The 27,382-nt window shown below is 39.2% G+C and overlaps 1 protein-coding gene across 5 annotated transcripts in view; it reads right to left on the reverse strand.

Moving 5' to 3' along the window:
• Nucleotides 1-2,290: 2,290 nt before the first annotated feature.
• LOC134812335 (solute carrier family 22 member 7-like) overlaps nt 2,291-27,382 on the reverse strand; it is a 31,063-nt gene continuing 5,971 nt past the window's right edge. The window contains exons 2-15 of one of the 5 annotated variants that reach the window (XM_063819723.1): nt 25,861-26,101; nt 24,863-24,934; nt 24,258-24,376; nt 17,011-17,144; nt 16,612-16,812; nt 15,240-15,390; nt 14,441-14,585; nt 14,078-14,209; nt 13,824-13,938; nt 13,298-13,431; nt 3,618-3,736; nt 3,123-3,351; nt 2,857-2,956; nt 2,291-2,708 (exon numbers count right to left, since the gene is read on the reverse strand). In XM_063819723.1, the coding sequence (XP_063675793.1) occupies nt 2,544-2,708; nt 2,857-2,956; nt 3,123-3,351; nt 3,618-3,736; nt 13,298-13,431; nt 13,824-13,938; nt 14,078-14,209; nt 14,441-14,585; nt 15,240-15,390; nt 16,612-16,812; nt 17,011-17,144; nt 24,258-24,376; nt 24,863-24,934; nt 25,861-26,090 (2,046 nt within the window). In that variant the 5' untranslated portion in view covers nt 26,091-26,101 and the 3' untranslated portion in view covers nt 2,291-2,543. Of the gene's footprint in view, nt 2,709-2,856; nt 2,957-3,122; nt 3,352-3,617; nt 3,737-13,297; nt 13,432-13,823; nt 13,939-14,077; nt 14,210-14,440; nt 14,586-15,239; nt 15,391-16,611; nt 16,813-17,010; nt 17,145-19,692; nt 19,728-21,702; nt 22,101-24,257; nt 24,377-24,862; nt 24,935-25,860; nt 26,162-27,382 lie in introns of those variants that run through there. The other 4 variants (XM_063819722.1, XM_063819721.1, XM_063819724.1 and 1 more) reach the window with 4 other exon arrangements.

The raw sequence follows: 27,382 nt of genomic DNA on the forward strand, positions 1-27,382 counted from the left end.
TGACGATGTCAACCCTTCCAGATCGTTGCTCTGCGAAGCAGAGCAACGATCTTGTCAGCAAGCAAGAATGTTAGTTTGCGCGGCGCGTTGAAGCGGCGAAGTCCTCCAAAACTTTAAGTTTATGTATTGTATGTAGCTCGAATAACCAACAACATCGAAATTATTTTATGCAGGACCCACTTACTAAAATGTGACAATATAAAATGTGTCTATTATAAGTGTCCAGTGACTTAATCACATTTTAGGTTTTCGCCGCGACGGTCCTTGACACACGCTGTATACCTCTTAATCTTTTCTAAGAAAAGATAAAAGGTATACAACGTGTAGCAAGACGGTCCCACAAATCCCAATACTATTACTGTCCGCGTCGAAATGCAAATAAACAGGAGGCTGAAAGAGTACGCTGTGACTAGCGGGTAAATCAAAGTTCCACTGGGAGAGTTTGGGTAAGGAAAGTAACTGATCCGGCCCCCAAGAGGGGTCAGATCACGTCACCAATTAGTGGTTTATATTTATAATGAATATGATTGATGTGAATATAATTCAAGCTTGCATGTTAATTACTTGATGACGTATATGGTGGTCATATCACTCCTTACCCAAAGTCTGGCAGTCCAAAGTTCATATAATTCTGTTCAAGCATCCTCTTTCTTAACAACACCTGGCAGACAATCATATTCATATCATCCTCTTTTTTGCACCTGGTCAAGTAGCACCAATAATTATATCGCCGTTGTTTTGATAGTGTGGTCTTGATAGTGAGCAGGTTCTAATCCGACGTATCAGAGCTACTTTAGCTAGTGAGTTATGTCCAATTTAAGGTTAAGACTGGATCTGCAAGAGTCATTTTAGGGCCTACGAAATAATCTCCACCGGTATTTTGTCGAGCTGAACATCCTACACCCTTTGAACATCCTCGATTTGTTTGAATCTCAAAAATGGCGACCTGGACTCTGGAGGCCAGTCTTACAGTTACAGGTTCTAATCAGACGTATCAGAGCTAATTTAGCTAGTGAGTTATACTTATGTCCAACTTAGTCTTAAGGTTATAGGGCATACGAAATAATTTTCACCGGCAATTTAAGATGAAGATGAATATTTTGTTGAATACCCTCCTCATTCGCTAGTGCAGGGCTAACATCGTCTCAGTCACACTGATCTAATTTTTGTACACTAAACATATTGCATATGTAACTGGTGACTTTTGCGTCCCTATGTTAACCTGATTAGCTTTGAATTCTTAAGGTAATCTAATAAGCATGATTTTGCAAAATATGCATCCTTGCAGAATGCTGTGATCCTATAGGCTAATAAAAGGTTCACACTCCCATCACATTCAATAACAAAGTTATTGTCCTCACATTCCCACTGATAATGATTGTTTATTAATTGTTGCTGCAGTAGTTTAAAAAATGCACCCTGTTGTTAATATTGTTATGCTACGTGTCCATCATCCTGTAGGCTGGTTCTAGTATTGAGATTTTCGTTATGGTTCCCAGGGTACCATTTAAACTTAATACATATAATAGCACTACAAGTACAACTAACAACAATAGGTATTTTTCGGCTTTGGTTTTATTTTTTCTATCTACCCTAACAATAAAGATTCGCTTTAAATAAGGTTATTCGTTTGTTTTTGATAACTTTAGGCTTGTCTCTCTAAAGTCAAAGTCGATGCGAACTGAGATTGGCATGGTGATCCGGTTGGAATGTTATAATTCAAACGTGCTTGCTTTCTACTTCTAGCGACTACCACTGTAAGTTAAATTGTAAATATTTGCGATGCGTACATTTACAATTATTTTGTGGATAAGGTCATTGTCAAATATCAATTGTCAGCTATAAATATCAATTGTCAACTATAATGTACTCAAAATCTGATAGTATAAGGTATTTTCTAATTTCTCTCCTTTATCTAGATCTATATTGTCACAAGAAATGCAGCCGCTTTTCTTTTGTGGATGTTTATTGTTTATCTTCTGATCTACATTTCCACTTTATCTTCTGACCTACATTTCCACTTGTTTCTCAGTATTCTGCCATATCTTGAATCGGTGTTTATGAACACAAAAGCCTGAGGTCCTCAGTTACTGGTGAAGTTACTAACTGGTCACTGACCTAAAATTACGTAAAAATGGTGAAGTTCTGGTTCAAAGAACGTTTCTAGCTTTTAATTTTCAGCTTTGATAAAAATACGTTTGCGATAAAAACTACGCCGGTCTGAAGCCCTCGCAGTCGCAAGTGATCTTGTAAGCTTTTTGAATAAATGAACGAAGAAAAATAGAAATTTGGGCGTGAGATAAAATAAATGCGTTACAATACAAATAATACGGGCCAGATACCCTCAAATATGTATACTTAAATAATAACTTATAAATAAATCAAATTAAACAATTATTTAGCTTGTATTTTTACATAATTTACTACATAGTAGCACGTCATTGAGGAAATAAACTGCAAGATTTTGCCTAACTCAAATCTGAATATCGACATATGTGTTACAAGAAGCATAAATTAACAAATAAGAACAATTATCTTTAAATTTAAAACAGTATGGGACTCGGAGGTGTCCACTCATTGGCACCATCGAGTGTTTTATTGTCTTGTTCAATATCGATATCTGTAGTTTTGACTTGAGAATGTATTGTGCTTAGTTTCTTCTTGATTAAGGTCATCCCTCGCGTAGACTTCTTCTCTGATTCAGGAATCTAAGAGAAATATAATTTAGAATGGAATATTTGGGGCTAAAGTTCTCCTTCAAATAACGATAGGATTCCACGGGTCTATTAATAATGTTACCATTCACATGGGGCAGGTTCTGGAATATGAAATTCAAGAAATCTTGCAAACTTTTACCTCCAACATTTCCAGTCCCTTAGTTTCTGAAACAAGAGGTACTAGGGACACGCTGATAACGATGAATATTATCGTCAATATTACGCTCGTAAACCCATACCTGTGATAACTTCAGTTGATATTCATTTAGGGACTAGGGATCTAGTTTATCTTGTTAATAATTGAGTTTGCCAGCAACTGCTGTCCGACCTACAACTTAATTCAATACTGCACAAAAAGAGAATCAGATTTTCCAGAATAACCGAGAAAAGTTCACAGTTGGTTACCTGCTGTCAATGAGTGGGAGAAGGACGGCAGTGAGAGTTGTTAGCCCACATTTAACAGCTAACAACAGACTAACAACACAGATCCTATGGCAGGTAGGTACCAGCTCCACTATCCACAGGGACAGCACGGAGATAACCGCCGGGAAGATACCGTAAGTAGCTACTATCGGCATTACGGACGAGAATGGAATGTTGGGTTTTACTTGTACTGGTATTATGGTCAGTATACCTGGGAGAGAACGGGTAAACTTTCAGTGGAGGAGTTATTTATAGCATGGGTATTAAAGGTCATCACTTAAAGAAAAAAGTTGATAAACTTAGAGGTTAGTGGTTAAAAAAGGTTACTTAATCAGAGTTAATCGTATCAAGATTGGCCCGTAAAAAGATTGGTACAAGAAACAGTCATATCAGCTTTTATAGTGCATGTTGATTGTTGCTACAAGCTTACAATAAGCTTATCCGTTATTATAATGTATGTTCTACAATAAAACTCACTGAAGAATAGAGCTAGACATATCAAGACAAGGAAAGTACATCTTCTTCCAAGTTTATTACACATGTACAGCCCAGCTAGCAGAATCAGGGGCAACCCAGATACGGAGTAAACTGCCTCGCTAAAAACATAAGGTTAATTAATAAGGTTAATTAATAAGGTTAATTAATAAGGTTAATTAATAAGGTTAATTAATAAGATTAATTAATAAGGTTAATTAATAAGGTTAATCAATAAGGTTAATTCACAGTGGTGCTTAATTAATGGTGCACCTTTTTTCAACGTTCTTTGCAATTTCTGAGTATTGGGAATTTAGCAATTAATAACTATACATTAGCATTTTTAGTTCATCCAATCTAAAAGTAACGTTCTAGAAATTCAAAGAACTTTTATTTTACACCTCATAGCACAAGTGATGCGTTTATTTTGATATAAAGCATCAGGTTGTACTAGCAGGCTTCCCAGCTCAAAATCCCGGCTTCATTTGCGGAGTGAAGCCCCAAGAGCTTGAGCGACCGGAAAATTTAGAGTATTGCGATATTTCCTGGTTATCATAATTCATTTAAAAAATAAAATATGTCATTGGCCTGGCCCCCGAACATTTTCCTGGTTTTCTGAAAATTTCCAAGTTTCTGGTTTCCTGGCCCAATCTTAAGTCGGCAAGTTTCCATAAACGATATTTTATGATCGGCGCCGATAATCGCTTATTGAGCGCTTTTTCGGCGCTTTTTAAAAAAAAAACCGTTTACAATCGCTTTTTTTACGATTATAAACGGTTCAAAAAAAATCGCTTATAATCGACTATAATTGGTGTCATAATTCAAAAAAGCGCTTTTTTTAATTTAAAAGCGCTTATAAGCGCTTATAAGCGCTTACTAGCGTCGCTGAGCGATTTGAAAGCGGTTTTCCAGTAGGATTGGCGCCAAAAACGGGTGGATAAGCGGTTGGCCGGATAAGCGATTCGTAGGCGCTTTTTTGAACCATTTATAAGCGATTATAAGCGCTTATAATCGGGGTGCAATTTAGCTGTTTGTAAAGCGCAAATTAAGCGCTTATAAGCGCTTTTAATATTGAGTCAGGAAAACGCTATATTACATCTTATAACCGCTTATAATCGATTATAAGCGTTTTTTTAGAAATCGCTTATAACGGCTAATTCATCGCTATTTCACCACTTTTACCGCTTTTCCTATCATCCATGGCCAGGTGAGCAGGAATTAAAAAGCGCTTATAAGCGCTTTTTCGATGCTACCCCTAGCCTGGTCGGAACGGGGTAGTGCCCGGAATTTAAAAGCGCTTATAAGCGATTTCTCAATTCCCCTCAACCTGGTTGGAACTTTCATGTGCTTTTCTGAGCAACCTGGGGTGCACCGGCAGAGTCAGGATTTAAAAGCACTTATAGGCGCTTATGATCGCTTTTCTACCACTTTTCCTATCACCCATGGCATGGGTTGGCAAGAATTATAAAGCGCTTATAAGCGTTTTTCAATGCTGCCCCTTACCTGGTCGGAACGGGGGAGTGCCCGGAATAAAAAAGCGCTCATAAGCGCTTTTTAAATGCTGCCCCTAACCTGGTCGGAACTGGAAATCAGAGTGCCCGCTTATAAGTGCTTTTCTGAGCAACCTGGGGTGCACCGGCAGAGTCAGGATTAAAAAGCGCTTATGATCGCTTTTCTACCGCTTTTCCTATCACCCATGGCCTGGTTGGCAAGAATTATAAAGCGCTTATAAGCGTTTTTTCAATGCTGCCCCTAACCTGTTCGGAACGGGGGTGTGCCCGGAATTAAAAAGCGCTTATTAACGATTTCTCAATTCTCTTCAACCTGGTCGGAACTGGAGAGTGCCCACTTGCATGTGCTTTTCTGAGCAACCTGGGGTGCACCGGCAGAGTCAGGATTTAAAAGCGCTTATAGGCGCTTATGATTGCTTTTCTACCGCTTTTCCCATCACCCATGGCCTGGTTGGCAAGAATTATAAAGCGCTTATAAGCGTTTTTTCAATGCTGCCCCTAACCTGGTCGGAACGGGGGAGTGCCTGGAATTAATAAGCGCTTATAAGCGATTTCTCAATTCCCCTTAACCTGGTCGGAACTAGAAATCAGAGTGCCCGCTTATAAGTGCTTTTCTGTGCAACCTGGGGTGCACCGGCAGAGTCAGGATTTAAAAGCGCTTATAGGCGCTTATGATCGCTTTTCTACCGCTTTTCCCATTACCCATGGCCTGGTTGGCAAAAATTTTAAGCGCTTTTTCAATGCTACCCCTAACCTGGTCGGAACGGGGGAGTGCCTGGAATTAATATGCGCTTATAAGCGATTTCTGAATTCCCCTTAACCTGGTCGGAACTGGAAATCAGAGTGCCCGCTTATAATTCTTTTCTGTGCAACCTGGGGTGCACCGGCAGAGTCAGGATTTAAAAACGCTTATAGGCGCTTATGATCGCTTTTCTACCGCTTTTCCTATCGCCCATGGCCTGGTTGGCAGGAATTAGAAAGCTTTTATAAGCGCTTTTTCAATGCTGCCACTAACCTGGTCGCAACGGGGGAGTGCCCGGAATTAAAAGGCGCTTATAAGCACTTTTTCAATGCTGCCCCTAACCTGGTCGGAACGGGGGAGTGCCCGATATTTAAAAGCGCTTATAGTTATAAGCGATTTCTCAATTCCCTTCAACCTGGTCGGAACTGGAGAGTGCCCACTCGTATGTGCTTTTCTGAGCAAACTGGGGTGCACCGGCAGAGTCAGGATTTAAAAGCGCTTATAGGCGCTTATGATCGCTTATTTACCGCTTTTCCCATCACCCATGGGCACCTAAGGATTTGAAAAGCGGTTATAAGTTATAAGCGATTACAATCACTTTTTATTGCTGGTTTTTATTTACCGATTTATCTATCATTTATCAACATGGATTTAAACATAGTTGTTTGACTGGCGATCTAGAAGCCAAGCAAGAAGGCTAAGTGCACGGCGCGGCAAAGTTCTCCGACAATAATTGTCAGAAATTGTAAAGCGCTTGCAAGCGTTTATTTATATGTTGTTAATGGTGGTGGTTGTCCTGGTGGCGGTCGATGCGCGTTGCGTCACACAGTGGGCTGTGAGTGGGGGTCATTCTAGCATAGGGTATTTTAGACCATCACACATGCCCCTAACTTTGTTTCTAAGGTAATTTGGGTACAAAAATACGATTCCAATCATTTACAGGGCCGAAAATGTCTCAGAAAAAAAATTTTGGGCCGATTTTGAGCAATCTTGTAGTACAAAAATAGGAGGCTGATCCCAGGAAAAGTTGTTTTTTTAGAGGTTTAATCAATTTTAAAGCTCTTTTATGAACTGTAAACGAAGGACAGCTATCTTAGGAACTCAAATCTTTTTGAATTATGAAAAAATATTGATCAGAACAAAAGTTGTGCCTATTTATATGACCAAAATTTTCTGAAACACCAAAATTGTTCCTGTTATTTTCAAAAATTTCGTTTAAAATCACGATTTTTTGGATTTTTATCAATTTTAACCATAATAATTGTGATATTTTGATTTTTCATCCATATGCATCTGGTCTAGGGTGCAAAAAATGCCACAAACATGGAGAATAACTAAAATATGTCAATTTAATAGCAAAATTGAGCTCATAAATTATCTAAAAATGCAGCAAATTTTACCCAATTTTTGAGTTTCTTAATTTTGTAAACAGAGTTGCCCAAAACTGCCCAAAGTGATTCTTATTGCATCTGATAGGGAATTGTCTAAGCTTTCTGATGATACCATGCATTATACCGAACTATTGCAAACCAACAACGATTTCTGTCGTTAAATACCCCAAAAATTGCCTAAAATACACGCCATAAAAAAGGCGCGGTCAAAAATCAGGTGAAAATGTTAAAGTCACACAGTTTTTTTAGATGGCTGAGTATTCTTAAGTACTATACTGTATTTCAATTATTAAAAACTGCCTTGATCAAGCATTTTAGCCCAAAATAATAAATATTAGGCAATTTTTGGCTAAAAAAGGCAAAATTTCTTGACAGTGAAAAATGCTATTTTTTCACGCGACGCCATTTTGGCATCTTGCAAAGTTTTTAATTACGGTTTTTTGCATGAAATCGGGCTAGCGTTTTACAATAAGGAAAGCTTATTTTCAAAGAAATTTAAGAAAGTCGATTTTAGGCCTATGCTAGCATGGTAGCCCACTGTGCGTCATCAGTCATACACACTTCACATTCAGAACTTGCAAAAGAAAAATATAGTATATGAAATTAAATTATTGCGCTGGGCCACGCTCAGTCTGTCAACGAGTATGACAGGCCTGTTTATGTCATTCCAAGGAATCTCTTGTCGGGCTGAGCGAATCACGACGTCTGAAAAAGTGCAATGCTCATTGAAAGTTAGTGTGTGCGTGACCAGCATTCACGTACTTGTTCATAATCAATCGTGGACATAAAAACAAGTGCACGCTGAGTACCAATAGGAAAAAAGTAATGTATATATACGCTAGTACAGTAAAGCCGTGCGCGTGCAGGCGTGCTGAGATAGCTTGTAAAATTTGGTTATTAGATAGTAAAACTGCAACAAATAAACCGCGCCAGATTGCGCGTTTGAATCGCTCCTACGAAATCGCTCGCCCAAATTTTAAGAAAATTCTTGTGAAAAGGCCTTTGGGTATGACATTGATCTAAATCGGTGTATTTTTTGGACGCTGATCCCGAATCACCCGCCATGACGTAGGGTAAAAATATTTCCCTGGAGAGTTACATGGGCAAAAACCGTTTTAGTCACGTGACAGGCTAGTAAAACATGATTTCGATTGTTTAGGGCTCATGTTAGGGTTTGGGTTAAGGTACGCGGGTTATGGATAGCTTCGGGGTTATGCCTATGGTTGGGATTAGGGTTTATGTAAAATTGTTTTGTACGCAGTACGGCTGCAAAACCATAAAAACCAAGGTCACGTGAAATTTTTGGGCGAGCGAATTAGCAAGAGCCGGTCGCGGTTTTTATACAAAAATAAGCGTACACATGATATACAATGCAATAAAGCTAAGAGTTTCTGCATGTTCGATTATTTTGCACCTAACTTAACCATGTGCCTTCGTGCTGCCGTTGCTCTATCCAGATAGGTAGACAGGTAGTGCGCCATCAACAGTGAGCCGCGCGTGCCGACTGTATAGTAGGATAGTTTTTTAGCGCTAATTTTGGCCAGCACAATTTTCTTCAAACAAATAGATATTGAGTATCCTTCCCGACCTCCGATTGCAACAAAAATTGGTGAGCTCATTCTGTACTCATAAACTTACGAGGAAAGTGTCCGAAATAATACGACAAAAATCAACGAATTTGGTCAAATTACGCGACTTTTACATCTACTTTTGCTCCAAAAGCCGCGCACCATCAAATATGGCGCGGCACCCTTCACCTAACCATGTGCTTTCGCGCCACTTCGGGCGCGCTTGTTTCACAAGTACGTCAAGAAGTGGGTGGGCGCGCGCTACTGCAAGCGCAAGGGCTTTGGATAGAGCAAATGGCACCCAGCTAGTGAGGCGAAACTCACTGATCTTTCCAAAAAGGTATGACAAATTTGGTATTGTGAAAATTCTCACAGTCTCTAGAAAACAGTGTTACAAAAAAATTTTAAAATCTGAGCAAGTTTATTTTATCGTCCACCCCTAATCCAGAGCCGTTGAGCTTTGATCTAGCCGCCAACCCTCCATCGATTTTGGCAACCATATAATATAATGACGAGCAATAAGCAAGTTACTTGGAGGACCCTATCGGGCTTAACCAGATAGTTAAAACTTTCTACAACAATCGCTATATTTTTGGACGCCGATTCCGTACTACCCTCTTGCACTGAACATGACTGATAACGTAATGACCACAAAGCCGATCAAATCAAAATGTCGCCCGCAAATCTGTGATCACTGTTCTTAGTAACAACCCTCAACCCTCGTTGCCATGGTTACTGGTTACTTTGACGGAGTCTAGTTACTCGTCTAAATTTCTTCGAAGTAGCGTGCGCCGCTTTCTGCTCGATGGCAAGTGCTATATACGACGTAGCGCTCCGGGCCAGACCATTACCTAACAATGGTCAACTGGTTACTTTACTGGGCGGCGCTCAAGCTCAGCCTGTCATTCCGCCAAATCTTTATTCGTTTATTATGTTTATGAACATAATAGTCTGGGGTCCCCAGGTAACTGGTTACTATGTGCTATGGATGACAACCTTTTGCTTTTTACCTAATTTGCACGTAGGCAGTCGTGCATACATACTAAATACAGAGTAATAATAATACAATAATAATTAAAAATGCTTTAAATTATGATAAAATTAGTATAGATTTTGGACGCTTTTAACGGGTGATACTCGTAATATATTTGTTTCAAATATTAGGACCGTCGTCTAAATTTCTTCGAAGTAGCACGCGCCGCTTTCTTCTCGAAGTCGATGGCAAGTGCTACGAAGTAGCGCGCGCCGGGCCAGATCATTAACAATGGTCAACGTCGACGAGTCCAACTCGGCGCGCGCCCTGGTAGGTTATTAACCTACAAGGACGCTTCAATTCCGAATCACCCCTCATGGCTGTATTATATATAGTTATAACCATAAGTTTGTGTGTTTATAACCATACAAGACGTATTTATACCATGCAAAACGTATTACTATTTATAAGCATGCAAGACACTTAATTGTCGCCGGTCTAATTTCTTATATTTGTGATAAATATTTTAAGAGTATCACTTGACCATTGCATGTTACATGTTACTGGTCTGGCCCGACATAGCACGTGCCATCGTGGCATTTCGAGAAGAAAGCGGCGCGCGCTACTTTAGACGAGTAACATCCGTCAATTAAGAGTATCACCTGTTAACCATGGGTATTGGGTCTATTTGTATCATTCAGGTCGCGTCGTGACATAGTCATAAGTAAATTAAACAATTGCGCGGTAATCGTGAATCGGTATTGATTCACGATGTCAATCCTTCGCATCTCGCCGATCTGCATTATTGGATGCGCGCGCGCGACCCAGTAGTGCATCGCGCTACAAGAATCGGTAAACAAGCTGATATGCCCATTTTACAGCATGAACTAACGTGAGACAAAATAAAATATTGACTCACAATGCGATGTCAATCTTTCAATTCACAGCTTGGCGAGGCCTAGTCTAGTGGTGAATTTTTACCAAACTAGCGAAGCGCAATGTTGAATGTGATTGCGAGAATTGACGGGTGACACTCGTAAAATATTTGTTCCATATATTGGAGTCCAACTCGGCTTTTACTAATTCGCTCGCCCAAAAATTTCACGTGACTTTGGTTTTTATGGTTTTGCAGCCGTACAAAACGGTTTTACATAAATCCTAATCCCAACCCTAACCCTAACCATAACCCCGAAGTTAACCATAACCCTTTCCACAAGCCTAACCCTAACCCGGGCCCTAAACAATCGAATTCGTATTTTACTAGCCTGTCACGTGACCAAAACGGTTTTTTGCCCATAACTCTCCAGGGAAGCATTTTAACCCTACGTCATGGGGGGTGATTCGGAATCAGCGTCCAAAAATACACCAATAGCGATCACTTTCATGCCCCAATGCAAAGGGCCTTTTCACAAGAATTTCCTTAAAATTTGGGCGAGCGATTTAGTAGAAGCGGTAGAAAAGCGATCATAAGCGCCTATAAGCGCTTTTAAATCCTGATTCTGCCGGTGACCCCAGGTTGCACAGAAAAGCACTTATAACTATAAGCGGGCACACTGATTTCCAGTTCTGACCAGGTTAAGGGGAATTGAGAAATCGCTTATAAGCGCAGCATTAAAAAAGCGCTAATGAGCGCTTTTTAATTCCGGGCACTCCCCCGTTCCGACCAGGTTACGTTAATGGCAGCATTGAAAAAGCGCTTATAAGCGCTTTCTAATTCTTGCCAACCAGGCCATGGGTGATAGGAAAAGCGGTAGAAAAGCGATCATAAGCGCTTTTAAATCCTGACTCTGCCAGTGCACCCCAGGTTGCTCAGAAAAGCACTTATAAGCGGGCACTCTGATTTCCAGTTCCGACCAGGTTAGGGGCAGCATTTAAAAAGCGCTTATGAGCGCTTTTTAATTCCAGGCACTCCCCCGTTCCGACCAGGTTAGTGGCAGCATTGAAAAAGCGCTTATAAGCGCTTTCTAATTCTTGCCAACCAGGCCATGGGTGATAGGAAAAGCGGTAGAAAAGCGATCATAAGCGCTTTTAAATCCTGACTCTGCCAGTGCACCCCAGGTTGCTCAGAAAAGCACTTATAACTATAAGTGGGCACACTGATTTCCAGTTCTGACCAGGTTAAGGGGAATTGAGAAATCGCTTATAAGCGCAGCATTAAAAAAGCGCTGATGAGAGCTTTTTAATTCCGGGCACTCCCCCGTTCCGACCAGGTTAGTGGCAGCATTGAAAAAGCGCTTATAAGCGCTTTTTAATTCCGGGCACACCCCTGTTCCGAACAGGTTAGGGGCAGCATTGAAAAAACGCTTATAAGCGCTTTATAATTCTTGCCAACCAGGCCATGGGTGATAGAAAAGGCGGTAGAAAAGCGATCATAAGCGCCTATAAGCGCTTTTAAATCCTGACTCTGCCGGTGCACCCCAGGTTGCTCAGAAAAGCACATGCAAGTTCCGACCAGGTTAAGGGGAATTGAGAAATCGCTTAGAAGCGCTTTTTAATTCCGGGCACTCCCCCGTTCCGACCAGGTTAGTGGCAGCATTTAAAAAGCGCTTATAAGCGCTTTTTAATTCCGGGCACACCCCTGTTCCGAACAGGTTAGGGGCAGCATTGAAAACACGCTTATAAGCGCTTTATAATTCTTGCCAACTAGGCCATGGGTGATAGAAAAAGCGGTAGAAAAGCGATCATAAGCGCCTATAAGCGCTTTTAAATCCTGACTCTGCCGGTGCACCCCAGGTTGCTCAGAAAAGCACATGAAAGTTCCAACCAGGTTAAGGGGAATTGAGAAATCGCTTATAAGCGCTTTTAAATTCCGGGCACTACCCCGTTCCGACCAGGCTAGGGGCAGCATCGAAAAAGCGCTTATAAGCGCTTTTTAATTCCTGCTCACCTGGCCATGGATGATAGGAAAAGCGGTAAAAGCGGTGAAATAGCGATGAATTAGCCGTAATAAGCGATTTCTAAAAAAACGCTTATAATCGATTATAAGCGGTTATAAGATGTAATATAGCGTTTTCCTGACTCAATATTAAAAGCGCTTATAAGCGCTTTATTTGCGCTTTACAAACAGCTAAATTGCACCCCGATTATAAGCGCTAATAATCGCTTATAAATGGTTCAAAAAAGCGCCTACGAATCGCTTATCCGGCCAACCGCTTATCCACCCGTTTTTGGCGCCAATCCTACTGGAAAACCGCTTTCAAATCGCTCAGCGACGCTAGTAAGCGCTTATAAGCGCTTATAAGCGCTTTTAAATTCAAAAAAGCGCTTTTTTGAATTATGACACCAATTATAGTCGATTATAAGCGATTTTTTTTGAACCGTTTATAATCGTAAAAAAAGCGATTGTAAACGGTTTTTAAAAAAAAAAGCGCCGAAAAAGCGCTTAATAAGCGATTATCGGCGCCGATCATAAAATATCGTTTATGGAAACTTGCCCTTAAGTCTTCTAGTTCTACCAACACTACATTTCATTAAAACATCTACCTGTGTTTAACTTACCAGATATTTATATCATCGCTAAAGTGAATGACGTTGTGTTTGATGCACATGTAAGCGAGATGTACAGCGGACCATAACACTACTAGTACTGCGTATGTGAGACTCTGACACTTAGCGTTCTTCCGCAAATTAGTCTGAAATTATTAGTCTGTAAATAGTCTGGAATTATATTATCTGTTTAGGGACGTGATTTCCAATCTTCTGCATAATCAGAATAAATTCGACGCCATTTTTAATATGACTAATCAATAAACATGAATAGTTATATCCTTTCCAAATGTGGAATATAATACGGAATATCGGTAGAACACAACTTTAGAATAAAATAAACTTTGAAAGCTCAGGCTGGGTTTCCTCAGCTAACTGCAAGCTTTAGTGGCAGCTGTAGTGGTAACTTGGTGGTAACTTGGTGGTAACTTAGTGGTAACTTGGTGGTAACTTGGTGATAACTTAGTGGTAACTTAGTGGTAACTTGGTGGTAACTAGGTGGTAACTTGATGTAATTTAGTGGCAACTGAATACGAACCTTATCAGTAGGATGGTATTTGAGAACCACTCTCAGAGGATACTGTTCATCATTCCTTCTTGCTATCGCTTTTAACACATTCTCAGCTCCCTCCACATTACCCTTGGATAACAGCCTGCAATTCAAAGATGTCAGATAAGGAATTACTGGTGACCAAATTGATATTTATGAAATATTGAGGCTAGAGAGTCATTGGTGCAATTATAATCAAAGAACTATAATGTAGCTTAAAATGAGCTGAGCATTCCTCTTACCATCTAGGAGATTCAGGGATAGCGAAGAAGACGAGTATACCACTAAGTAGGGTTATAACAGAGGCTAGATGAAGGTAGTTCCAGGATCTCACGTAACTGTTGAGCAGCGCTAACAGCGGCACTAGACTCAGCCTGTAGGTTATCCCAGTTACAAGTCAGCTGACAGCTGTTGTTAATTTTATAATTTTAAGTGTTAATTATTAAATATTTAATTTGAGTGGATGTACACGAATCAACTCACCTTGTTTGATTACTTGTAGCTTTTAAATTAGCGGTTTAGGGATAACCTAATTTTGTACGTCGAATTTAAAAGATGTAAACATGGCTGCGCATTATTGAAAGATTTTCTCGGCATTTTCGTACCTGGCGAAATCGTAAGCGGCGTTAGCAAAGGGTCTGCTGAAATTGCTGAAAAGCTCCAAAGTCCAGATATAGTTGATCAGGTGAATACAGACAAGCGAGGTTCCCAGAATCAGACGAAATGTCACATACGCCTCGAAAAACTGGGCTGAAATGAGGAACGTGGTCAATTGATTATAATTGGAGGGGGGGGGGGGGGGGGGTTTGAATTGATGCTATAAATTTTTGGGCTGAGTCATGAGGATCGGGCATTTGGATTAAAATTACTGTTTTATTAGGCTTCTCTGACTCGAGGCCCTAAATCGTATTATTTTCCGGTAATTTTAAGAGGGTTACATATTATCGTTTCCTGTGAAAATTTAAAATGCTAATGTCGTCTGAGCTTTATTTTCCGGGTTAGTTTTAATTTGTAAGTAATTGGGGCAGCATGAATGACGAAACCTCCAAGTTTCCCTTCATAACATTGTGATGAGATTTACAATATATGAGATTACAATATAATGTTTGCAGAAAGATCTGCAGGAATGTTTGCGGAGTACGGTCATTAGTGAACGGGTCCCGAGGAGTAAATCTTAGTAAATTTATTTATAGCATTATTTCTGCAAAACACAACGGAGTTACAGTACAAACATTAGACGGATCATGGAACTAGTGTCGTGTAATTTCCGAATAAATATAATGTTTGAGTCGCCTTTACAACTTTCGGCACTAACATTATACAAAATTCTCGTAACAATAATATGTTTAAATCATAATATATATTAATAATATATATATATATATATATATCAATGCAACTTACAGGACGAAATCATGGTTCCCACAGTGAGACAACTGATTAGCGACACGAGGAATGATAATCTCCGCCCCATCCTATCAGCTATCCTAGATACTATCAGAGCTCCCAGTATGCCTCCAGGAACGTGGAACACCGTCTCCAGTATTAGTTTGCCCTGTAGGAGAGTAATCAGGTTAACAGTTACCCTAAATGTTTTGTTAAGGGACGAGGCCTAACCGGGAACTCGATTATTGCATTTTAGTCTGGAGAGTTGTGCAAGTTAACCTGCACGTAATCAGATCTTGCAACTGCACCTTTGGCATCGTGCCAAAGTGGGCACGTATACACATTTCAGTTTTGGGTAAAACTGTCCCTCAACCTCTATAGGTCGTAGAGACTTTGGAATGGGCTTAAACGAAGCCAAATAAGCACATCACTTATTAAAGAAGTAACATAAAAATAAAAATTCATAAATATGTAAGCCATAATAATATGTTTCTTTATGACACATAAAAATGTGTTTGTTGTACTTATCCAGAGTTTAGCATTATAATACTGCCAACAAAAGAAGCTAACTCGGGTGTAGCACCACTGACCAGGCCAAAAATAGTTTTAAGTAAAATTTGGGCTTGGCCAATTTGGCTAGATGCCAAAGTTGGGATGTCTAGCTACCGGGCCAATTCCAATCTAGCGCTTATTGTTGGGTCCAAGAAGAGTCTCCAGGGACTTGGGCCTAGGCTGAATGCAAAATGTCTCTTTCTTCGCTGGTAATGTGCATTTACTATGCAGAACTGACTGTAGAAGAAGTAACTGTCCCTGCACTATTCGTTCTCAACAATAATAGGTAGAATATATAACCCGGTTTGAATTGACAACTAGCTGATTCGAATAAATGGCGCCCAGGTTATCCATAAAAACCACAAATTAAGCAATCACAAGGCCAGCCCACCAAGTTTCACACCAGCATCTCTTACTAACATCCCTCTCTAGACTAAAACTGTGTCTAATCGATGTATTTTTAGTAAGTAACTCATTCGTCTGCCTGGTCGATAATAACAAATCAATCCTTTCCCACTCTGTCACAAACACCGCCTCTAAGTCGCAGCGCTGCAACAAAGGAAAGGTCGAACTAACTCGATTACCTTTGTGAATAATGGGACCGTTGGGAGAGGGTTGAGTAGTAGACACATTTCCTAACGTGATAATTACAGGACACCAATGATTTAATGATTAAGATGGCTACTGTGATTGCAACACAATTTGGGTTATAGGTTTAATACTTTGACTCTATGGCAAGGTGGAATAATCTGAAAATATAGCGTTCATGTGTTCTTCAAAAGATTAATAAGGCCAAATAACACGTACACAGATGAATGGTATAAACAAGGCCACTAACACTAGAACAGGCGATATCCCACTGAGACACAGCGTTGTAGAGGATACTATCCCACTCCCACTCGCTCCTCCCCAGACTGCACAGTATCTGACTAGTGTCCGGGTTGTAGTGGGTGTAGGTGTAGGATCTTGTTAGGTTAAAGCAGGCAGGGGAGATACAGGACCATTGGGGGATGATGGACTGGGCTTCTAGCACGAAGTTCTGAGAGGAGAGGGATGGTTTTTATTAAACTAGTACTTCCACTTACTAAATTACTAAATTGTTTCAGTTCAATCTCATAGGTACTTACTGCTGTAATTAATATTGGTATTACTGACTGGCAAAACTGGAATTACGTTTGACTTTTCGACAGAAATCCACGTTCATCAAGAAGTTGCTTGGGTGGATAGATATGTGTACCTGGAAGCCAACAATTGGTGCCGCCCCACAGAAGAGAAGGAGAAGGACGATCTTATGGAACCTTCCGAAGGGGTTGAGGTCTGTCAGGAGACTATCAACACTCTTCTCAGAGGAGGGGATCTCTAGGATAGTTCCTGAAACAGTTCTATATTTAGTTACAGGAGATATACAAATTACAGGTTAGTCGCCTGAGACTAACACCATCAACTTACCGGTATAATATAATATCTCCTGTTTATTTTAACTTAATTCCTACGTTTCTGAACAAGCGCGTTATACTTGAGTAACTATAACCAGGAGGGATTTGACGGAACAGCAGGATTTCCCAAGGAGTTTAATAGCTGTTGAGAGTCGGATAAGCTTTAAAACAGCCACCCTAAACTTCAACACACACTCAACAGGTATTCGTTGACCTGAGCCTGGCAGTGGGAAAGAGGTCCAAGTTCGTCCGATCAAATTGTAAACTACCTGCCGTTTACTACTTTTCCTTCTAATGTTCTCCTTGGACCGATCAGTGAACGAGATGGATTTAAAGGGAGGAGCAGCTCGAGATGGAGCCATCAGGCAGTATTATCTTACGAGTTTTGAGCAAAAAAAAACAATTACAGGCGAAAGAATCTACAGACTAACATATGAGTCCTATTATTAGAAGCTTCCGGAATTCATTATTAGAAAACGCTTGGCTATCATCTCATTACTGATGTTAATATATATTTTGCTATTCTAATTGGAATTTTTGCTCTACACTCTTAAGGAAGGCATTATATGTAATATGTATGAAAAGTGCTCGATCTAAGCCATTGATCCAGGTTATATTTCTTTGATAAGCACTCTTGATGTTGAACAAAGTAAAATTTCTTATTTCATCTAAAGATACTATTGACCAGGCGGTCAACATAGCTGACCGCTCATTACCTTTGATAACTCTACCTTCAGATGTCGTGGAAATAGCGCAATTTATTAATTTCAAGATGCCACATACACAACACATATCCTAAAACCATGATTGTAATCTAATTAATATAACAACTTGATGCACGCTGACTCTCTCTCTCTCTCTCTCTCTCTCTCTCTCTCTCTGGTTAGGGTTATTCTTTCGTAAGATTCAGATTTGCGGAAACAATTAGATTCTGTGCTACCCACGCAGCCATGCATCAAATTATCCTCTATTGAGTTTGTTATGCGAATTATATCATGTCTGTAAATGAATTCGGAGGAAGAGCATGCAGGGCATTGAAGCAGCTCGGTAATCTAATTTCACAGAATTATAAGCGGTGTAAGAAAGTAATAACTTTATGAAGGAGTATCCTGCAGAGAAAGTTACCGGTCCCAGATCGGCAGATCTTTACTCTGAGTATTATAATCTTTAAGATTTATATTCTTAAATTTCGTCCAAAAACTGGCAACAAGCCAGAGACCTGTAATTGAGTAGGACACAGAGAAATATAACCAAGAATAGAATGAAATATTCACCCAATATCCGGACGAACACCTCAGAGAAAATAGATTTAGGGTTCTCGGGAAACTCCCCATCAGTCTCAAAACAAGCTCGCAAGCACATCAATTATAAGTGGACTTCTATACGGAGGCTCAAGATAGAACTGATAGCAAGTCTTATAAAGCGGTGCTTATAGAGCTGTTTATAAAGCTGTTTCTGGCCAGTACTAAGCGGCTCTGAAACAGCTATCTGGTGCTCAATGCCAGCTGAATTACTTTAGCCCATGACTGGACACGTAGAAATTCTAGGAACACGAGTGACAAATAGCAAATAGCAAACAGTAAATTGCACTATAATGGCAGTTAATTGAAGTACAACGGCACTATCATCCGTTCTAAGAATTTGACTGAGTCTCAAATCTCAAGTAGAATTTGACATCGCTCGGCTGATTGAGGATAATAACTTAAACACTGATTCGTGCGTCACTCCCGTCAAGCGAAGGCAATAAAAATTAATAAAATCTCAATTAATATTAGAGTTTTACTGAACTGATACCGTGCCAAATTTAATTGAATGAACCAAGGTTAGGGAAAACAGTACAGCATTGGCTCAGAGCAGCACTATTAGAGCAGTATACAGGTGGCATACAGGGTGGTATAGCCCTCATACCACCCGTCACACTCGCGTAATCTGCTGTTTTATTGTGTACTGACTACCTGGACTGTTTTAACCACAATTCAACCAGAATTGGGGGAGTGCAGTTGTCTTTTCAGGACTGAAACCCCTGCCTTTCTGTGCTGATCACACTTCAAGATGGACTCTTAACCATATTTTGTAGTTCCTTGTAGCTGGCTGCCAAATTTCATCTATTGTCACACCCGTTTTTAGCAAATAGATATATTTTATACTACATCACAAATACTCAAGTTAGGGTGAACTTAATATTTGCCTACCCAAGGTAAGTTGAAGAGAGACAAATTGAAATGGATTATGGATCGATTTCCTTCTTGGACTTTTCTCAAAACTCTCCATGTGCCCAAAAACCGCTATTTGTCAACGCAGTGTTTACGATAAAACACAACTATCGGTAAAATGAAACAACTTAACAATATTATAATTAAATAAATTAACTCAGCAAGAAAAGAAATGATGTTATGCTGGAACTGGAAGGTTTGCTGCACCCCACCCCGAAAAAAAATTTTAATTTTCTATTATGTTTTAAATGTCATATCGGAAATTAGTACCTGATTTGTGTAGACATATTGGGTCAAAAGACATAGTGCCGATGTTTTGGGTTTACAAAGGAAACAAAACTTGGAGAGATCTATACTATAGTCTTCTCATCTTGGATTCTGACCCCCAAAGTTGTAAAAGTTTTCATTCCAGACCTAAACCTGGCCCCTACTACAGATCTTGTAATTTCATCATAGCCAGTTTTATTCGGAAATCTTTGAGTTTGTATACAGAGTCAGTGAGCGCCAGCGCAAACTCGGTTATTATCAAGTACCGGCCGCCAATTATAAAGGGAAGTAATGCGTGTATTTGAACACGTAAGCAGCAGGAGTTACTTTCTTGCAAAAAGAAGGAGACTCTATAGGCCGGACACCCTAAAGGAGCAGATCGCAAGTCTAGATTTCTAACATTAACCGACCTATAACATGCTATCTAGTATCTAAGATTGGTAAGATTGATAAGATTGATAAGTTCCCTAATGTTCACCTATAATTCGGACAAACACTTCGTTCACAGTTTTGGGAAGTTCTGTGCTCTCCTCCGCCTCGTAGCAGGCTAGAAGACACATGGTGATGAGAGGAGTAGAGCAAGTACAGAGGATCCTAGATAATCAGATCTCAGTACGTCGCTGGAAGGAAACTAGAAGTTTCTCACAGTTCTCCGTCAGCTAATTCGCTAAGTCTACCAAAGGAAACGTATGCGTGGTGACGGGTGTAAGTTGCGAGTGTTACTGTGTTGTCATTCTCAAAGTTTACAGGGAAAAAGTTTAGCTTTAAACGAAAAGTAGCAGGAAAGCTACATTTTGTAATAAGGCACAAGTTTGTAATAAGGCTGCGGGTTTCGTTCCAGTAAAGGTACTCTAAGATATGCGGGCAACAAATCAAAGAAGTCACAATGAAAAAAGGGTGTTGTCACAGATGAAAACTAAATGAACAAGAAATAATTCTTTATTAGGCATATGATACACTATAATTAAGCATATGATACACTATAATATTAATTAAGTGATTCGGGGTTAATTATATCGCAGTATTACCATGCTCTTCCAAATTTATTTTTCACAGATGATAGAATTTATTTGTTTTTATCACATAACGTATCATAATTATATCAAATTTTGTAATTCATTTACACAATTAGGTTGCCAAATTGGAATAATTACGGCCATGTTCGGGAAAATTTGGTAAGTATAAAGTGAGATAATTCCAATTGTTGCAACAATTATCTTATTGATGGTCATCTTCCTTATCGAACATATTTCCAAGTTAGAGCGTCAATAAACTTTCTTTTGAAAGCGTAGCACATGCAGTGTACTTTGCACACAGTTCGATGTTAATTTTAGCTAACAACTTCATATTTTAGCTAGCGTTATGGTATTCAAAGATCATAATGTATTGTACTAGTAGCCGGTCAACACGCCATCAATGATTGTTTTCATTACTGATTACAACAACCCACTGCCTACTAAGTAGGTGTCAATCACGTGAAGATTACCACGTGATCACAGAATGATCAGCTCGATGACAGCTTTTGTTCACAATTTTAGTCAGTACGTCAGTGTTAGTGGCTAAACCTCGTCTGAGATCCGTGTTGGTTACAACAACAGTGTAGTTAACACTCAACTATCTGAGTAGCAAGCCAGACACTGTCTACTTCTAGCCAGGTGGCAACTTGGTAATCTAGTGAATGACAGTTGACGCACATTGACGCACTGTTGGCACACATCCAAAGGTATCTATTGATTACTAGCATCATTAAAGGCACGATTGACGCACGGTTAAGGTACAAAGTCCACTTAAGACAAAGTTAATAAGCAAACCTAAACGCTCGGGTGACGTAGAGTTAGCACGAGGTTTTGACATGAACTTCAGCAATCTCTCACTCCCTCAAGTACAGACCGATACAAAATGCCACGATACAACTCATTAGAACACAAAAATTAATTTATAAAAGTCAGGCCGTCAGATACGCTGATCTCAGACATACCAATCAGACGTTAAGTACAACAGACATTAACTCACTTCCAAAAGAGAGCTTGGTGCTCCCAAAAGATGACCTAGAAGCCTGCTTCAGCTCTGCCCGTCTACTGGAGTGATCCACCCTGTTACCAGCAGTTGAGATATCACTCCGCCTCCTGGGAAGTGGAACTACCAGTTCCATGTTACACTCCCTCTTTAAAATCTCCACACTCCAGATGTTGATGGGCATGTTGGGGTTCACGGAGATACTCCCCGTGGAGGAGCGTCTCCTGATCTTCCTCGTTTTACTCTGTAGTGTTTGAGGAGGGCCTCTTCGTCTTTCTGGAGGTCCCATGGGACCTAATTTTCCACTGTAGTAAAGTTCTCTGGCTAAGGCAATGTTCCGAGCCATCTCATCTTCGTTTGCTCCCATGACAGATCTCTACTATTACGGAGAAGCTAGAGATATTATGTCATATCGTGATGAAGTTTAGTGGTTTACCCAAGATCAAACCAAGAGTGAAAATATAATAGATTCTTTGTAAGACTGTAAGAAGCACAAAAATAAAACCAAAATAATTTTTTTCGAAACATATTAAGGTATAGACACTTTAAAAGTTGCATCTCTGTTACGGTTATAATTCAGATAACGTGCGAGCAGTGATCACAGGTAAGTTATGACGGCTTCATGATGATAAAATTGACAACCGCCAAAGTCCAAACATTAAGCAAATTTGATGTCTGAAATTACTGTCGGGCCTATGCAAATTACTGTCAGTTCAGCTAATTCAACTAAGGACGATATTGGCAAAGCTAGGGCTACCAAAATGAGGGGCTATTAGGTAGCTTCCTGCCTTTAGTACATAGTATAGCACGTTGTCTGAATTGTAGGGTTATAATTACCAGGGATAAAAAATATCAAGTTGAAAAATAAGCATAGTTTATAGTATATAGTATAGTTTATTGACTACGTTTAAGAGATCACAGCGAAACGTACAAAATATATTGCAGCCTAAATGGGACAGGCTAAGGTGGTTATTTTTAGCATTCAGTTTCTTATTTTTAACTGTACAACACTAACCACTGTTTTTTTGATCAGCTTGACAAATTCCATGAAATTAATTAAATCTATACGAAGAAAATTTTCGCCTAGGAGTTCTCTGGAACAGTCCATGTCATATCATGGCGATCAGAAAATTAGCGCCATTAAAATCAAATTATCTCCACAGAGGATAATAGTCAAAAAATTCGATAAAAATAAGAAGTAATATGGATAGAAAAAAGGCACACCGATTCCATCTAATTTGTTGATAGCAGGCACTAAAAGCTGGATAGGACGGAACGACACTCTTAAAAATAGACAGCTATAAAAGGCTAACTGGCCTCATTTTCGTTCGTATCAGACCCGTTCAAGCTAGCCCACCTTGTCAACAGCTAGATATCACCTCATGGCTTTGGTTGTTGTCGGCCGGAATATGACAGCATTTCAAAAAATTTCCTGTTCGGTCTCAAAGTGTTTTTCAGTGCGTAAGTGTCAAGAGAAATGAAGCCGATGTGATATGTACGTTACACGAAATATACTGGCGGAAAAGGTGGCAAACGGAGGAGAAAATCTAGATGAGACCAATTCATTAAATATCCTGTCAACTGGACTTTATGAACATTAGAAAGAAGAACTACAAATTGCCCACAACAATGTGTGAAATAAGGAACCCCTTGAAGATACCAGACACTAAAATTGGAACGAATACTTTATGTAAAGGGCAATTTGTTGCTAACATACTGATACTATCCTGTTTACATTTAACCAGTGAGAGGTGGAGAAGAACGAAGGAAGATGAGGAAGAAACTTGAAGAAAAGGTTATCCACAGTCAGGATCAGGTGGCAGGTATGCAATGACTTGAAAACTTATGGAATCCGTAAAATTTTACTAAAGTTGTGGGGTTGGAATGCGACTTTTAATGAATGCGACTACTAGATACTACGAAGTACGGAAGTTTATTAAAATGCCTTCGGCAGGTCATCGGCTAACGAATTACGGAGACAGTAAACAATGAGCAATTAATAGATGATACTTGATGTCATTGTTCATATGTAAATGTAATTATTTGGCACAATACGTACACCTGTACCCGTCTAATACTCATAACTTTATAAACTATAATATTCATAATATTTTTCTATAAATAGTAACCGGCGAGCACATAACTTAGGTTATAATTATATATAAGTTTAACAAATGCAATGGGATTGTTTTTAATAATATAATGCTTCCATAACGATAGAGCAGACTAAGTTTATCTTTATATTATACAGGGGGGGGGGGGGGGGGGGTGGGGGGCAAAAGTCAGCGTGCAAACGTTGGGTCTTATACCTCCGCCGTGTTTTATATTTGAGAGTTGTTGCTTTGCAGATGGCATACTGTACCTACTTGTTCGAGAATTCCGTCGCCAAAATTTGAAAATTCGAATATTTTAGACCACGACCATTCAATATTAAAACACCTATATTGTTCTCTCTGAACATGCTGGACGCTTAATCAGAGACGGTAGATTATTAAATGCTGCATCTGATATGTATTTATTATTTTCATTTTACTGGTTATTAATAAACTCACCGATAAGGGATCCGGTCCGTGAACCTAGCGACTTCTTGCGGTGTATGGAAGAGCGTGAGGGCTGCTGAGCGGATACAAGGGACTGTCGCCTGATCCCTTGAGACAGCCTCCTCGCATGCCTGATGGGGTGAGTGTAGTTTTAGTGACTTTCTGTTAAAAATCATAATTATAGATTGAGAATTGAGGCTAATTCTTATGGCGATCGCCGGATTCATTAAGTAAAAGTCTAGATAAGATCTAGATAAGTCTAGATAAGATCATCATCAAACACACCTGCACATCTAGAGATAAATGAGTAAGTAAAATAAAGAGTTCCACAAAAATCTACAAGTAGGAGATAATCTAAGCTAAAGGTACAAGGAGGTTGACAGCCAAATTATTGAGATATACTGCGAATAAATTCTTAAATACCGTTGAAATTTTAAGGCTTAAATAGGATGCATTGACAGACAGAACCGACTTTACACACATTCAACTACTTCCTTAAACCATGGAAATCTATCAACACACATTACAATATTTTAACACATTTTCACTTATGAAATTTAAGTTCATACCCCGAGTCAACTACAATGGTGATATAGTGCCTATTCTAAGGAACTTACCGAGATCCAATCACCTCCAAGCTAGAGAGGAGTTTCAGAGTACTGTTTTCTTTGAAGTCCTCGTAATCTCCACTGGAAAAGGTCACGTGTTAGTTCTAACTGATACTAGCAATGAGATTACTTCAAACTGTGATAAACATAAAATGATCTTGTTCGCCGGATATTACGGAAAAGACATTTTCATCTATTTTAAGTATTTTCCGCTCTTCTCAGTGCTGAGATTTTCAAAAACAGTGATTCATAATTGCCTAATTAGAATTGGCTATTAAATGACTGATCGATTGGGCACGGTATCTAATCATCAATCATCTTCAATGCAAACCTCTGTTATTATGAGACAAGTTTAATCAAGCAAAACGGACAAGCCTAGCTCTAATAATTATAAATAAAATATTGGCATAACCGTCTGTAAATGCCTAATGATGCTGACGTTTTCATGGTCACACCAACATGCTTATATCGCACTCACTTATGACGTTTGTAACTCACTTCGGTGATAAACAAGACATGAAGACAGCGCAAGAAAAAAAGTCAGCTCTTACTGTTTCCAATGTGCTCCTCTTACTTTCAAATGTTAGCGCAAGATGTGGTTAATTTTGTGGCCAATGCGACCATCTTGTGATGTCAGCGCAATTTAAGCACAAATTAAGAGGAATCTGTACTCGAAATGATTAGCTTATGTATGAGACTTACTTTAGGAGAGAGTTAAGATTATTAGCTAGTACATAATTGATTCGAAACAGTCACATAGCAATTACATAGGATTGATATGTTCATTTCCGCTTTTAAATTCGGTATGCTATCTATCACTGTAGTATTCGAACAATGATCAAACTATGATATCTAACAGAGACTTGATAGTTGATCAGGGAAATTAACTCGGATTAACAGATGGCTAAGCACTAGGTAATCAGAAGTAATCACTAGGTAATCAGAGGTAATCACTAGGTAATCAGAGGTAATCACTAGGTAATCAGAGGTTATCACTAGGTAATCACCTTCTGACTCTGTTTTTAGAAAGCCTACTCCTCTTCTCTATCAGATCCAGAGCCCTCTTATCAGCATCATCGAACAAGATCCTAGTCAGAGTTTTCTGCGTGTCCACCATCTTGTTATTCTTCAGCTCACTATTATTTTTGCCCTCACTGGAGGTGTTGCTCAGCTGACGTATAGGCACGCTCCTCACCTTCCGGATTGGTCGCTTCTTGTTCAGGCGATTACTGGACATGTTGTTGCCTGCTGGCGGCTCTCAGTGAGTTGTGATGTGTTGATATTATCAAGGAGCAGTATATTATGTGAGATCGTGTGTGTCTGTGTGTGTGGTTGAAAGATGACCTATAAAATCGAATTATCGGAGGAAGATGTGTGTATGAGCGATGAGCTAAATATAACTCTACAGACTGCAGTACACACGAAGATAAACTGTATATTAGTAGCAAAGATGTCAAAAAAATGGGAATTTATATTTAATACTACCAGTTATCATGGTAATTGGGAAAATTAGTCGGAATTCGTTATTGTAATATGAAAAAATTTACTGTCATGTAAATCATGTGGAACTAAGTGTGAAGGAAACCTTATAAATTGAGAAAATCTCTGTAGCTTCCGTTGGTTTCGCCTGTAATAATTAAAACTCAGACATTTCATTGGCTGTGTTAAGTGTCCATGAAAATACAAGGCAAGATGAACAATAATTCATCGCTGCAATTGCGACAACAAATCTATGAATCAAGTTATGAGCATTAAAAATAAAACTCGTACAAAACTGCAAGGAGTCCATCAAGATTCAAGTGCCTGCATTTCCTGCTTCAAAAACTAAAATTCACGTAAAAAAACATGATAGCAGCCGTAAAAACTTCAACAGTTTTTCAAATCTCTATAAGTCTATAGGTACCATGTAGTACCACGGTCATGACTACCAAATACCAATCAGAGTTGAACAATTCAAATATGTTGATTTGTTTAGTACAATGAGGATTTAGGAGAAACCTGGTATCCTATCTTTCCATCTTTCCATATAACGAACAAAATATGCGTGTAATTCCTGACTAAAGAATAAATCGTTTTTGTAAATTAAGATTCTTGGAGAACCGAGAAGCCGCCATTTTGTTTTATTTGACCACACCAATTGTTCAACTGTTCATTGTCTTTGCATATGTGACTTATGGTCATATCATATTATTAATTAGAATGATATGATGGTCATGTGGCTAACAAACATACTTAACATGTGACTAACAAAGACACTTAATTTACTATACTACTTTAATGGAGTTATTAGTGCACATTTTTATGAAAAGTGAGTCTGAAAGGTTTGAATCGAAAGGATTGTAAATCAGCATATTTTTGAGACACGTGACTTTGGAATTTTATTGTTCAAAAGTAAAAGCCGATTAGTTAATACTATAAAAAGTGGTTAACCCCCAGTATCCAGATTTAAAGTATTTACCAGTATGATTATCATTAATTCTCTACCACAGATCCACAAAACCATGGAGCGTGTCCAATAAAGACAACAAA

This window comes from Bolinopsis microptera, chromosome 3, assembly GCF_026151205.1.
Source record: "Bolinopsis microptera isolate Bmic1 chromosome 3, MBARI_Bmic_1.0, whole genome shotgun sequence".
In the NCBI taxonomy this organism is placed as follows: domain Eukaryota; kingdom Metazoa; phylum Ctenophora; class Tentaculata; order Lobata; family Bolinopsidae; genus Bolinopsis; species Bolinopsis microptera.